Here is a 14,216-nt window from a genome sequence, read left to right as displayed (position 1 = left end):
TTTTTCTTTTTTCTTTTTTTTTTTTTAACATGCAAGTGCCCACTTTGTCATGTAATTTCATGTGGTTGCACTGTGATCTGCGAGCAGTCCTTGCTGCTGGTACATCATGCTGTGGTTTCATTGGGCACCCCCAGGCAGAACATCCCCACTGCTGGGCTCAGCTCTGAGCTGTGCACCACAAAAATGGAGGGCAACCAATTTTCTTGGCCACTCCAGACAGGTTTCACCAGTATTCCATGCTTGTTAAATGGAAACTGATTGAAATTGCACTTACTGGAGATTATTTAGGTGATAGTTATATTGCACTTAGTATTTAATTAACCATTTTGTTTTCAATAGAAGGAGACCGCTTTGCTGCAGTAGTTGTGTACCATTAACCCACTGTGACAGTGAGGAAGAGAGACCTGCTGTATTACTTAACAGCCACACCAGCCTGCAGTATTTAAGAAAGAGCAGTACAGGAGGTACAATCTCTTATTGTAACGTGAAGTCCATTATACTCAGGTTCATCAGTCCATGTGCACCAGCAGTTGCTTGAATTGGTCAGAATTTCACCCAACTCTCTCCAGTTCCTTCAGCAGTGGGCAGCTTCTCTGCTATACCCATATGTGCACAGTTGCCTTCATTACATTGATTTAGAAATTAATTTGGCAATTTGTTTGAGGAAGTCAACGTTTTCCTCTATCCTCCTTTTAGGCTGGGTCATGGCTTAGGCTGAGGTTCGAAAATTGGCACTTGAATTTTCACTGTAGTTTAAATTTCCTCCCCTAGACTGCTGGCATGCCACAGGAATACAGTTATTGCCCTACAGAAATTGCAGTTTTCCTGGTCTGGCATCCTGTTGCTGGCAGTGATCTACAGCAGATGCTCCAGCAGCAGACAATAGCGTTAGGAGCCGAATGGCAGCAGAATTCTGCACAGGATTGTCTTCGTGCCTGGTGAGACACTGGAAGGGGACCAAGAGCCATATATTGCCTGCCTTTGTGCAGCAGCAGGGAGATCCCCGTGCTCCAGGTGCGTAGAAAAGATGTGCAGGTGCAGACAGCTGAGCTCTGTGCTCTGCGCCTTGCTGGATGCGGACACACTGATGTAACTGTGTGTGCGTGGGATGATCGCATCGCTCTGTGAGCACCAGGGTTTTGAGAGGGCCGCTGATATTTTAATGCTATCCCTTGGTTTGTGTGGGCTTTATTCTGCACGGTGCTTTGGCAGACAAGACTGAAGATACCACAGGACCACGGGCTCTGGAGTGGTGATATCTGTGGGTTCAGGTTTGCTTGTTCCATGCACAGCAGGCTTTAAGCTCTCCGGTTCACTGGGCTCGGCACCCCGACTTCTCATGACCCGTGCTCAGAGCTCACCGCACTGAAGTGAGCAGCCATGTGTTTTTTTGGAAGCCGTCCTGCTCTGTCTCAATAGCTGTTTGTCATGTTCCCTTAATGCCACAGCTGTTTGGCTACGCCAGGTCATCTGCTTTTATTAGTCCCGTTCCCGCCACCCCCTGAAACTCACACCGGCTGCCCGAAGATCCCGATCTGTGTCCCAGAATAGCACTTCTCTCCTTTCTCTTCCCTTCCCTTCCCTCAGTGACTGGGAAGCTCCAGTGTTTTCCCCTTTTTCCCCAAATTCTGCCTGGCCATGAAGGCTGGTGTCGCCTCGCTGACCGCAGGCATCCTAGGCAGCACTGCCGTGCTGCTCTTCCTGCTCGCCTTCGGGACAGACTACTGGCTGCTGGCTGCAGACATGTGTGGGGTCATCAAGGACAGGAACAGCACGCACCAGCCTGGAGAGGTAAATCCCCAACCAGGTTGTTCTAGAGAGGAGGGAGCTGATAATTTCTTCTAGAACTGTTGAAAAGCAGCACAGCTACCTTCAATTCAGGTGCTGGCAGCTTTGGATCCATGGTGACATTTATGCTTATTTAAAGTGACCGGTTAATGCAAAAAGTCATCCTGAGCTCCCTTGGATGCCCCGTCCTTGGAGGTGCTTAGGGCTAGGTCGCATGGGCCTGGTCCAATGGGGTGCAGCCAGCCCATGGCACGGGGTTGGGACTGGATGGGCTTTGAGGTCCCTTCCAATTCAAGCCATTCTATGATTCTGTGAATGTTTTGACAGTAAAAATGTCTAGAAAACATGAAAACAGTGCTTCTGTATTCTGGCAGATATGAATGTTAGGGAATGAAAGGCAAAAATGTAAGAGCTTTACTTGTTGACAGCCTTTGCCTCAAAAAACAAAAGATATCTCCTGATACTTTCTATTAAAAGATTTCTCCGCCTCATTTGTTCATTTAAAAGTAGTTCATATTTTAAAGTGTAGAGCTTGGCAAGCACTTACATCTGAAGTGAGAGAGCTGTGGTACAGACAGCAAACAGGAGCGAGCAGCAGGTGCATGGCAGAGGCAGCAGCGCTTCCTGCCCACCTCACGTGAAGAGATCTATTGTCAAATTAGGATTTGTGTAGGGTTTCTGTTAGCAGGCAAGACAATTTTGAATGTTTCCTGTTTTTTATGACAGGTGTTTCAGTGCTCAGTGCTCCTATCACACGTTTATATATCCTTTTGAAAGTGTGCTGTGTGCTGAACTTGCTGCTGTCTGCCTGCCCAAGCAATCACAGCCATCCTCTCTTCTGAAGTATTTCTGAGCTGATCAATGTGTGGCTGCAATTGCAAAAATGACAGGAGGATTCTTGTTGCGTGCAGACTTTTTGTTACTCCAAAGTTCAATCCAATTAGGTTTGATGTTTGCTGGTGTGGTGAGTCACACTGGGTGAGCATCATGATGCCAGCAAGAAATGCTGTCATTTCAGAATCCCATTGTCAATTGTGGGGCACTGCTTGAGTCATGTTTCCAAATGACTTTTTCTACTACTCAAAATAGATAGATAGATAGATAGATAGATAGATAGATAGATAGATAGACAGATAGATAGATAGATAGATAGATAGATAGATAGATAGATAGATAGATAGATAGATAGATAAACTGCCTGGCAAAAGGCAGTGTCTTTTATGTCTAAAAAGCAGTGCAATAGAGCCCCAAAGGAGACAGAGCCACAGCCAGAGGAGTGCAGCTCTGGTTTTGATCTTAGGAAATGACAGTGTTAATTGTTTCGGATTTTGTTAGTGCTGCTGTCCTTTAGAGTGAAAGGCAGGGATGGCATGCAGCATGACACACACACCTCAGAGGTGTCAGGGACGCTCTTGGCCACGTGTTTCTTTGCCGGTCGCGGAGGCAGGGTGATTCCAGTAGCATCAGGAAGAAGTGGGCACTGCTCTTCTTCTTTCCTCTGAGCTGTTTTGTTTCTATTTCAGATGCTATTTCTATGATTCTTAGTTCAGGTACTAGTTGCCTACAGAGAATTTTACCTTATCTTTCTTTTCCTAAACTGGCAAATGTTGTCCCTGATGAATAAGGAGGGTCGCTATTTGCCACACAGTAGTTGAATGTGCACCAGATCAGCAGCTGGTGGGGTCTGTATAGCACTATAGCCATAGCTGGCATTTTATCCTGAAAATAAAAGGAGAATCAGAGCAGTCTTTGGAGAGAGGAGAAGATGGTCTGTGAGGATCTGCAGGCGCCTTTTTATCAGGATAGCTATGATGATACTATTCATTTCAAGGAGCTAAAATATTTGTTTTGTAGCTGTGGTAAGGCAGAAAATCAATGGCAGCAGCTGTCCCTTGACCCCTCCAAAACCAACTCAAACAGCAGCACAACCATCTGAGCTTAACATACGTGCTTCTCACTGTTGCTGTGACCATCCTCACATCAGCTTGTCTTTCACTCCCCACAGGCAGACACACTGGCAGAGGCAGGGACGCAGATCCTCACCTTCCATCATGAGGGCTTCTTCTGGCGGTGCTGGTTCTTCAGCGAGAGCCAGTCTGAGACCATCTGGACCTTCTGGTACAGTGAGTACCCGGCCATGCTGTGCCTCTTGGTGCTGCTGCCAGCCTGATGTCTCTGCACTCTGTTTTGTTCCATTTTATTTCTTTTCCATTCCCATAATCTCTCCACTAACAGCTAACTGGGGGCACACTTCCTGGGTTCTTTTTTTGGGCTTGGATTTTGCCCCCATTGGGCATCATCACATAGGAACTCCTTGGTGCCAATTAAAATATCACCCATGAAGATGGGATGGTGACATCCACCAGCAGGGTTGACTTTGCTCCCGTGCACCATGATATTTGTATCCAGCTAAGGTGTGATGAATTTGAACCCATGTCCATCTTGTCCTTAGCATTACTCTTCAATTTCTTTTTTTCATAGAAAATTGGTTTTAATCACACCAGATCAGGCTGCCCAGGGCCCCATCCAACTATGAGCTCCTCCAGGTGCTCACCCTTTTGGCTGAGCATTCTGCCTCCCACAGAACCAAGTGGGTTTGTGCTCATGGGCACACGAGACCTTTGCTTTCAGATCTTGCCTGTTTTTCTTTCTAAGGTCATAGAAGTCACAAGCATGAGAGTTTCATTGCAAAGAAGAAGAGTGATGCAAAATCATTATTTTCTGAAAGCACGTTCATGTTTAAAAAAAATCGAAGAAGGTGAAATATGTTCAGAGGCGAAAAAAAATATTAAGGTCTGCCAAGGTTTTCAACATTGCAAAGGCCCTGACCCTCTGCTCGCTCTGCTCAGAGATGCTTACAGGCTGATGGAGCAGCGGGATAACCCTGCTGAGGGATCTGGCTGAAAATAATGCAGGTTCCCACAATCTGTTTATTCCCCAGTGGTTAAAATCTCAGCTGGTTTTGCTGTCCCTCAGTCCCTGACCTCTGTTTGCTGTAGAACTGTTACTGCCACTGTTCAGTAGAACAGCGCAGAGCTTTTCACACAGAATATTTTGATGAAAAAGGCGAGAGAGGGAGCTTGCTATCTAATTACATTATACAGGAATACATTATACAATACAATGTTACCTGAAGTAAAATGACTCTTTCTGATAGCTGGCAAATTTTTATTACTTCTTTAGGTATTTATTATAATAGGATTGATCATGGCAAATTAATTTGCTGCTCTCATGGATGTAATAATTAATTCAATAGGTATTCCATAGTCAATTTAGCATGAACTAATGTCCACCTATTATTAAGTGTTCCTTTGAGCTGGGGAACATATTTAAATAAGTGTCCAATCATTAATTAATTCATTTAACATTCATTCTATTACTGTTAATCACGATAAGTCTCAGTGGTATTAATATTGATGGGGCACGTCCATTCTAATTGTGCTTTCCTCTCTCACCAACCAGAGGGCTCTGCTACCCAAACCCCTTCTTCCCTCGCAGGTGGTTTCTGGAGCAAAATAGCAATGGGAATATTGATGTCAATTTGCAATCTGAACAGCATCGCTGTGGTTTTGCACAAAATCAAAGCAAACCTTTTGTCGTTCTTTTGCAGCCAGTCAAGCGCACCCCAAGCACTGCATGCATGGCTACCTGTTCCCCATGCCCATCGTCCTGGGGCCTTTCCCACATCCCTCCTATGACACAACTGCAGGTGGGTCACTTCCCAGCTCCTTTTCCAAGCCATGGGGCTGGGGTGTGTGTTGTGTGCTATGTGTGCCCTACTGCAAACCCTCATGGCCAAGCGTGACCAGGGATGCTCCTTGCAAAGTGGCCTCGCGTGGCTTCCTGGGAGAGCGCCAGCATTGATTTGTTGCAAGACAAAACAAACAAACACTGGAAAATCAGTTAAAGACCAAATTGTCAGAAGATCCATCGCATTTATTTTTAATGCCTCGAATACGACACAGTTGGAGAGCTCTCTTTTCAACTGGTTCCCTTTTTATTTATGTTTCTCTGTATTTTCAGAGTTCTTTAATGAATCAGCTGCTGCTAGGAATTTTAATTTGCTAAATTGGTGGCAGCAGCTAGAATTAATTCCATGATCTTTTTGGAAATGAATTGATTTCTTTAAATAGTGTGCATCACTCTGCGTTGCCTCTGGGGATCCGGGGCAGGCATGCTGCACAAACAAACATCTTGACCTTTTCCTTAGCCTTTAGCACTACCTTTTTTTTATTTTTTATACTTTTTATTTTTTTTTACAAGAAATTAATTAAAATAAAATATTTGTCAGTAGGAGCGTGTGAGGGAGAGCATCTCACTCCTTTTGCTGTGTCGGATCCCTGCCTCGGGGAGCAAACTGCAACATGGAGTGGATGGTGGCAAGAGAAGCCTGTTGCAGGCTGTCCATGGCAGGACATGGGCAAATGTTGGTTTATTTTTCTGCTTAGGAGGGAGTGGTACAACTCCAGTTTCTGAATGATCTCTATGGTAAACACATGGATTTTTCCATGCTAAATAAAGGGGCCTTGAACCATCTGTTGCTGCCCATCAGCCTGTGCTATGCAGCCTCTGCAGCTGCCTCTAAAATGCCTTTTGGGTACAGCCCCAGTGCTGGGGCTGCTGCAATCCTGTTGCTGAACTGGTCTTGATGATGTCATCCCTGGGGAGATGGGGACACGTTGGCACAAGATGGGGACGTGATGGCATGGACATGGGGACGTGTCGGTATGGAGATGGGGATATCTCAGCACCCTCATTCAGGGAACTGAGATCTGTACCAACCCCTCTGCAAAGCACTGGGAAATCTACATGGAGCAGGCTTTTCTGCCATACACTTTTATTTTATTCCCAGGCAGTCCATACTCAGATGCAAATTATGACAAAACAGGAGGCTGTCCAAGAAGTGGGTCCTCCAGCTATTACCTGTGCCAGAGATAATTCTGCCTTATCTGCATCCTCTTAGGCTCCCCGAGAGAAATGGGTGACGGGAGGTTAAACATTAAAATGAATTCTGTGGTTTTGGAGAGTTCAAGATACTTATCTCTCCCTAAGTGGCTCTCCTGACAAAATGGCTTAAAATGAGCAAAACACATCTTCTCTGTATCATTTTTCTTTCAAGTGTGAGTCATTTCAGCATTGCTGTTTGCTCATGCTCAGCTCAAATCTCTCTAACTCATGCTTCTGAGCAACAAAAGGCAATGGAAGCAGTGGGAGGTGGTGGTCTGAGCACACCAGATATACTGGGGGAAATGGGAGGAGGCTTGGAGGGTTTCCACCTGTTGAGCCCTCATTGCCCACACCTGGGGCTGTCCTCCCTTCTCATATACTCTCTGGTGTGGTTTCCTTGCAAACACTTTCAGCCCCATGAATCCAATCTCAGTGTTAGGTTGATCCCAGTGCTCACCATCATTTTGTTGCCCAAGCTGGCATCAATGCAGGAGTTCCATATAGCCTTCTAAAAGCCCAGCTGAGCTTCCCCTCCTTTTCCTCTAACTCTCTTCTTTTTGGCTTTCATGCAGTGTACAGAGGCTTCTGGACGGCATTCATCATACTGGCTGTGGCTGCTGGCCTGGTGGGAGGACTGCTGCTGGTGTGTGGTGTGCCCTTTGTCAGCGCCAGGTCCTACAAAGTGGGCGGCGGGTTCCTGATAGCCTCAGGTAAGCCATTAGTGGTAATCATACACATGGGACAGAAAGGAGTGTGCACAGCCTACTGCAGTCAGGGAATGGGGTGGTACCCAATGATGGGGAGGTACACAGTGATGGGTGGCAAACAGTGATGTCGTGGCCCTCAGGGATGCTGGGGAGGGATTGGTTTTCTGATGGGAGCAGTGGTGAATTGGAATAAATGTTCCCCTTCCCCAGGGGGCAATAAACTCCTATGCTGAGCCAAGCTTTAGAAAGATAGTTCTTAGGCCTAAGGAGCCTGGGAACTGGGAAATGTACTGTTTTTCTTCTACAGCCTTATACGATATCCAGAGCCTTTTTATTTTAGTAATGTCCGTAGCTGCATTTATCCCAGGCAGTGAGCAGCCACGCTCTGTTCTATCAGTGTGGCTCTGTATTTGAGCCTCTTCTGTCTTTGCTCTGCTAGAACCTGGAGAACCACCATGCAATGAAAGGCATACTCAGCAATTCAAAACTGGAGGGCTGGTTTTTAATAAAATCTGAAAAGATAAAGCAGTGTCACAGCAGGGAAATGAATTAAAAATAGGCATTGATTCATTATCCCCACTACCATTGCAAATTAGTCCACTGAATTATCACTTGGGCCTATTCTGTATTTGAGAGGGAATAACTGGAGAAGTACTTGATTTATAACTGTGACTCAAACTTGGGAAAAAAAACCCTTTTTCTTTTTTTTTCTTTCTTTTTTTTTTTTTTTTTTCCCCCTTTTTTTCCCTTTCCCCCCCCCCCCTGCAATGCAAGCAGTTAAAGGTTGGAGCTCTGATGAGCCCTGCCAAGTGAAGAACTTCCTAATGAACTCAAGCCTTCCTCTGAAATTAATTTTGCTTAGCTATGAGCCCCGTACCAGGTTCTGATTCCCTCAGTACTCAGTGAATCAAGCACAAGCAAGCATCTTTTCTCCCATTTTGGGCTTTTTGTCAGCTTAAGCTTTTTGGACTAAAAAACATTGATGAAAATGACTTAACAAGAGAGGTCCCTAAACGAAGCCTGGAGGAACTCCACCCAAATTCCTTACAGTTTCGTTGTGTCTTCCCCTTATTATCTTTTACTTTTTCTTCCCTCCTGTTATTTAGCTTCTTTTCCATTTCACAGGCTCTTTCCTTGTCTCCATCTTCCCCAGATGTACTAATAATTAACCACGTGATTCCTGCTGAGATGCCTGTTAACGTGAAGCTAGATGGCATCTATCTATTTGACTAAAAAATCTGGGAGGCACTAAATCAATGTGGCCCTACCTGCCTCTGCTAATTTGCTTTGCATTTTGTTCAATCTTCCATTTGCCTTCAGGTCTTCAGTTATTGAAGTAAGCCCAGCAAGCCTGTGGGTATCTGCTTATCTCTCTCTTATACAGTTTAATAAATGCTCGGTTGCGTTGAATTTTTTTCTAAAGGTAAATTTAATGTGGTTGTACACCTAGAAATTTCATTTGGGAATGCAAGATATCTTGCTCTCAGACCTTTGCTAGGTACCAGTGCCTTCTGGTGATCAGTACTGGCAATCTGATGTGTGCATGAGCTGACATGGCTGAGATGGAACCCAAGCACCCAAACCCTCCCCAGGTTATATTTTTGATGTAAGCGAGAGCTAGAAGAATGCAATATATTTTCAGGTGAGTTTGCTTAGGATTTCAGCTGATTATTGAAATTTTTTTTTCCATCTTTTTTGTTCCTGACCTCAAACTTATCAGTACTGCTTGAAAATAACGTCCAAATAGATGCAGGATGACAGTATGCTTAACTTGCATCACAATGACATTGGGTGAATGCTGCATCCTCTGAAATTCAGATTCCTGGGTTGTATACCCTTGTGCTCCTTTGGGTGTTTTAGCAGCCATGATTACAAAGTGAGAATAGTCTTCACCCAGTCCTGGGGCTGCTCAGCTGCTGGAGGAAGAATTGTCCTGCTGTGTCCTGGGTGATGTTAAGGAAAACAAATAGGAACTCATAACAAGCACCCCTGGAAAAGCAGAAATATCAGTAAATATGCAACCGATGCTTCTTCCAGCTGCTGGTTCTGCAGTACCCCTGCTCCCAGATCACTTCAGCAAGTCTCAGGCTCTCTGTGAGCAGCAGAAGCTGACAGATGGGGAAAGGCAGGTGAAGGTCACCCCTCCATTCCCTTATTATGAACATCCTGAATAGGTGAACAAGTTGCTGATCATTAAAGTTCATGAGCTTCCACAGAATAAGAGTTAAAGACTGAGTTTACAGACCTGTCCCTACTAGAGAAAGCAGAAGGCAGACTCCCATTCACCCATCAGTAGGGTGCAGCTCTCCCAGGGTCAGGGGCTTGTAGTTAGTTTGTGGCTGTGCCATCACCTCCACCACCTGTTTAATGACAAAGTAATGACATTCTTTGAAGGTTCCCCAGGAGCTGCACAAGGGCAGGTAGGCTTTGTTTTGCTTTCCCCAGTAAATGAGCCTCAGACAATCTGGTTTGTCCAGGGATAAAACAGCAACCAAGAAATAAATATGTTACTTAAAGGAAAAGAGAAAATTCTGGGGAAAAAACCCACTACCTACCCGTGTCCTCTGTCCCTCTGGGACCACTTTTTTATTTGTGTCTCCTACGGTAGGTATTATAAGTTAATGAAATATAAATTGATCTTTAAAAGAGCACTTTTCAAGGTTCAGTTGCTATCTAATTAATTTAATTTTAAATTACATCAGTAATAAAGGCTTAATTGCCTTCTTATCAATATATTGTATTTTTGTAAAGAACATGTGACTATTTAAGCATTCGATCATTTTCTTAAAGTAGAATAATTGGTATTTTAAACATACAACTATCATATTAAGTGTAAAATATTTATTTGTGCACGTAATTTCAAGTGGTATCACAATCTCAATGAACATGCAAATGTTACACCAGCTGCTGTTTAACTCCTAGCCTGCCTTTGCAGTGCCCATGAGGACTTGTCTATGGGAGGGAGAACGGTCTGAGATAGCAGAGTGTGGTGATGTGAAGTATGTTGGTATGATTATAGAAATGTTTGACTTTTAAGATTCAATTCCCAGTCCTAGGGCATAGGAGGCAGTTTAATAAATACAACAGCTTAGGATGAGTAGCTTCAACTTCTATATGACTCCTAGTGAGGACTGAGGAATGTTTTGGATCCTCCTTCTAGGCTACAAGATGTGAAGCAGGGTATTGTAGCAACAATATGTGCTTGTATCACTATGAGCAGAAACACAGCTCAACAAGCTCCATTGCTAAGCAGATAGATCAATGTCAAGCCATACCTGCAGCCTTTGCCAAGCATGAAAGCTGGATTTTGTAGTGCATAAGCTGCTGGGGGGAATAGTTAAATATAGTACAAGCTACCTTTGGTTTAAAAATTGCAAGGGGCGGAATGAAATCCTGCAGAAGCCAGAACACATCCACAGAACTGTGCAATGACTTTTCAGCCATATTAATTCCAAACTGTTTACTTCTGTTATGAAAATACCATAATCTGTGATGTATTTCTTCCATATATGTATGCACATGTGTGTGCGTCTGTCTATATGTTATATGCCACCATTTAAAAATGGCAAGCTTCTAGCTGTGATGTGGCAAGGCAAGATATTACTGATGTAGTTTCAGATCTGTCATCACACCATTACCATTTAGTGTTAATATATGTTGACTTTTAAATGCATTATATACATTCTTTAATGCAATGAAGTAAGTAACATTGGGACTGTGCTGTTTTTTCGGTGTCTGCTCCATGAAGATTCTCATCACTGTGAGTTATAGGGTGTTGCAATTGGGATAGCAAAATGAGGTGCCTGCCCTCCACATACTTTACAGACATAAGAGGGCTGACCTCCAAGGTCTTCTGTGGGGATATGTACAGAAATACATGGCTCTGGGTCTGATGGGAGAGCTGCCAAGGGAGATGTTGACTTTGAGGGCTGGAGTGCCCTCAGCCTTTCACCACCTGGCTTGTGGAGGGTTTCATGTGCTAACGCGGGGTCATAAAAAGACTCCACAGCCTCATGGAATGAGCTCTCTGACCTTGCTTTTGAGTTACTCAACTGAGGCAGATGGATCTTGGCCATATGGACAAGTAGGGACACTTCTGTCAGCTGGGGCAACTGAAGTCTGTGGGGCTCTGCCTTCAGTAGGTCCACCAGTAGGACTAGTCTACAGGTCTTGGTATTTCTGCTGTAAATAGGATCTCATATTTGGAAAAGCATCTCTTTCCTCTTTTCCTGACTCCTTTGTCAGGGAAAACCTGACAAATGTTGCCATTCTGCAACACTAGCCTGCAAAAATAAATGTTGCAATTTTTTCTCACTTTTTAACCTTTTTGTATTTCATACTCTGTAACTGGAGAATAACCGTCTTTGTCTCTCTTCTCAGGAAGTTTATTTCTCCTGCTCATTTTCCTCTTTGTGCTGTGGAAGGAGTTTGTGGCTGATTTCCAAAAGTACATCCTCCTGGAGAGGAGTGAGGTGTGCCTGCAGGAGGCTCCTGTACACGTCTTCTATGGCTGGTCCTTCTTCCTTGCTGCTGCTGGCGTGCCCCTGTCACTGCTCTCTGGGCTCCTCTTCTTCCTGATTGGCAGAGAGATGGCAGAGTCCCTTGAGTAAGAAAAGGTGCTGAGAAACTCTTGGAGAAAATTGTTGATGCTCCTTGTAATGAAGCGTACACAAGTTTTGAAGATTATGTCCGTTTTGTAGCTATAACCATTGGCGTAGGTGCGTGATTGAAGTCAGTGTTATATGGAGGCAGGGGTGGAGCACTGAGCATGCAAACACTCTCAGTCCTGTAGGCATCTCTCTGGACTGTGCAGCAGTTTGAGGTGGGAGGACCAGCCTTCACTGCAGCTGGCATCCACCATGGCTCACTGCTGCCAGCACGGCCCCATCTGTGTTCAGCAGCACTGGAGGTTCCCAGCATCCTCATTTCCTCTAAGAGGTAATGGAATGCGGCTGTGGGGGTGTATGCTCTGATATCTTTTTCTGAGAAGCAATTAAGGATGATTTTTTTTTTTTTTTATCTAGCTCTAATTGACGTCAAAGTACAACCATTTTAATGGAATGTCGGGAAACATAAGAGTTTTTTTCATTAAAAGGTCTGATTCTGAAGGTACAAATGTACCTGTGTCTAACCTAACTCGTAATAATGACTAAACCGATTTCTATGGTATGCAACATGAGATGTATCAATTAATATTTCTTTAAAGCACCGTGCTACAATGCATTTAAGATTTTCCCTGAACAGAGAATTGTTTTTTTGCAATCCAAAACTGAAAATTGGAGCTGGGGGGGGAAGAAAATGGGAACAATGATGCTATGATTATTTTGTTTGTTTGTTTTTATGGTAAAGCCTGTCAGACAGCACAGCATGGGACCCTGTTGTATTCCACACAGTAGAAGAGCCAGCTCTGAAAAGACTCATTATATACAATTTATATATTTTTTAATTCTTGCAATTGCTCAAGTGTACATTGTCTGACAGGTTAAAGTGGTCCCACTAAGAGTAATGCATGCTAATGCTATACAAAACGATCTACATTCAGGAGGTGATGTCATTTATCCTGTGTATGTGAAGGTTTGTAGACACTTGAGAAATGACAAAGAGTTGATCTTGTGTTTTTCAGTCAAGATCTTGCTACTTTGAAGTAGTTTGTTGGGCCTTTGCTTGCTGAATTCATCTGCATAAATTTTAAATTAAACTTACTAAAAATACATGCTTTTCTCATGGATGTCAAAGTTTATGGTAAACATATATTTCCAGTGCTTTATGTCATACTACTGACTCAGTATATTTAATTAATAATGTAATGTAAACTTCTTCTAGAAAGCAGCGACGACTGTTGGCAGTATAAAAATGTTTGTTAATGCTCTTCCTAAAATATTATTCAAGTCTGGCATTTCTTTACTTTTGGAGCAGGTTCTAATTACTCTTTTACAAGATTCACAGCATACATAGAGTGAGAAATTGTAATTCCCACATGTAAAGATTAGTTCTTTCGTATGAATAACGCACTTGTTCTATGGTTCTTAAGTAACATTCACACTGATTTCCATTAATGGGAATTTTGTTTGACTAGAATTGTTATATACAGGTGAAAATCATGCATTTTTCCCCAGTAAGTAAATATTTCATGGCATTTCAAACACGCTGATATTTCAGTGTTTTAGCTGGTATTTTTAAACTGTTTTGTTTTTAATTGTTTGTTTTAATTTCCCTTTCTTTGGGTTGTGCCTGTGCCCCATCAGTTCCTTGAGTGATAATTTCTCACTATAAATTCTCTTTGAATAATTTTTGTCATGTAATTATCTATTCAGTGTAGAGATGAACACTTACGGTCACAAAGAATAAAAGTATATAATCCAGGAGCAGAAGAGGTCAAGATTTACAGTCACTTGCCTTCCACTGATCCCATAAAACAATCCAAGCATGCAGAAATGATGATCCCATAAGAGACACCAGGGCAGAAGTATGAGAATGCAGCAAGAAATCCATCAGACTTATTGATATCTGTGAAGCTGAGGATCCCTGAAGTTGTGAATACAGAAGTGAGTTTTATATTACAGAATGAAATATTTATTAACTTTCTCCATCTGTTCTTTAAAAAATTTAGTTTAATGTCATCAAGGCATTTATGGAATACATTTAGCTTAATCATGCATTCATGCCTTAGGGAGTAAACCATCCCTGGAGACTCGCTCCTTCTGGATCAGCTCTAGAACAGGCAATAATTTAAAACTCAATCATTCTTTACAGAATCATGGCTTTGAATCATTC

The 14,216-nt window shown here is 43.2% G+C and overlaps 1 protein-coding gene across 1 annotated transcript; it reads left to right on the top strand.

The window, feature by feature from the left end:
- The first annotated feature begins 655 nt into the window (after positions 1 to 655).
- On the top strand, positions 656 to 13,807 carry LOC107312885 (transmembrane protein 182-like). The gene is made up of 5 exons (XM_015860701.2): positions 656 to 1,791; positions 3,794 to 3,911; positions 5,399 to 5,497; positions 7,308 to 7,445; positions 11,823 to 13,807. Exons 1-5 carry the CDS (start codon positions 1,639 to 1,641, stop codon positions 12,050 to 12,052), a joined length of 738 nt encoding a protein of 245 aa, XP_015716187.1. The 5' UTR covers positions 656 to 1,638; the 3' UTR covers positions 12,053 to 13,807.
- Positions 13,808 to 14,216: the final 409 nt, after the last annotated feature.

Source organism: Coturnix japonica, chromosome 4 (assembly GCF_001577835.2).
Source record: "Coturnix japonica isolate 7356 chromosome 4, Coturnix japonica 2.1, whole genome shotgun sequence".
NCBI classification, from domain to species: Eukaryota; Metazoa; Chordata; class Aves; order Galliformes; family Phasianidae; genus Coturnix; species Coturnix japonica.
The sequence above is the reverse complement of the archived record's forward strand: the minus strand, read 5'-3'. Positions and strand labels throughout refer to the sequence as shown.

Excerpts from the sequence above, each read along its gene's own strand:
- LOC107312885 (XM_015860701.2), top strand. The coding sequence starts at position 1,639 with ATGAAGGCTGGTGTCGCCTCGCTGACCGCAGGCATCCTAGGCAGCACT. Across the intron at positions 3,912-5,398 it reads CATCTGGACCTTCTGGTACA|CCAGTCAAGCGCACCCCAAG; the intron begins GTGAGTACCCGG and ends GTTCTTTTGCAG. Across the intron at positions 7,446-11,822 it reads CGGGTTCCTGATAGCCTCAG|GAAGTTTATTTCTCCTGCTC; the intron begins GTAAGCCATTAG and ends CTCTCTTCTCAG.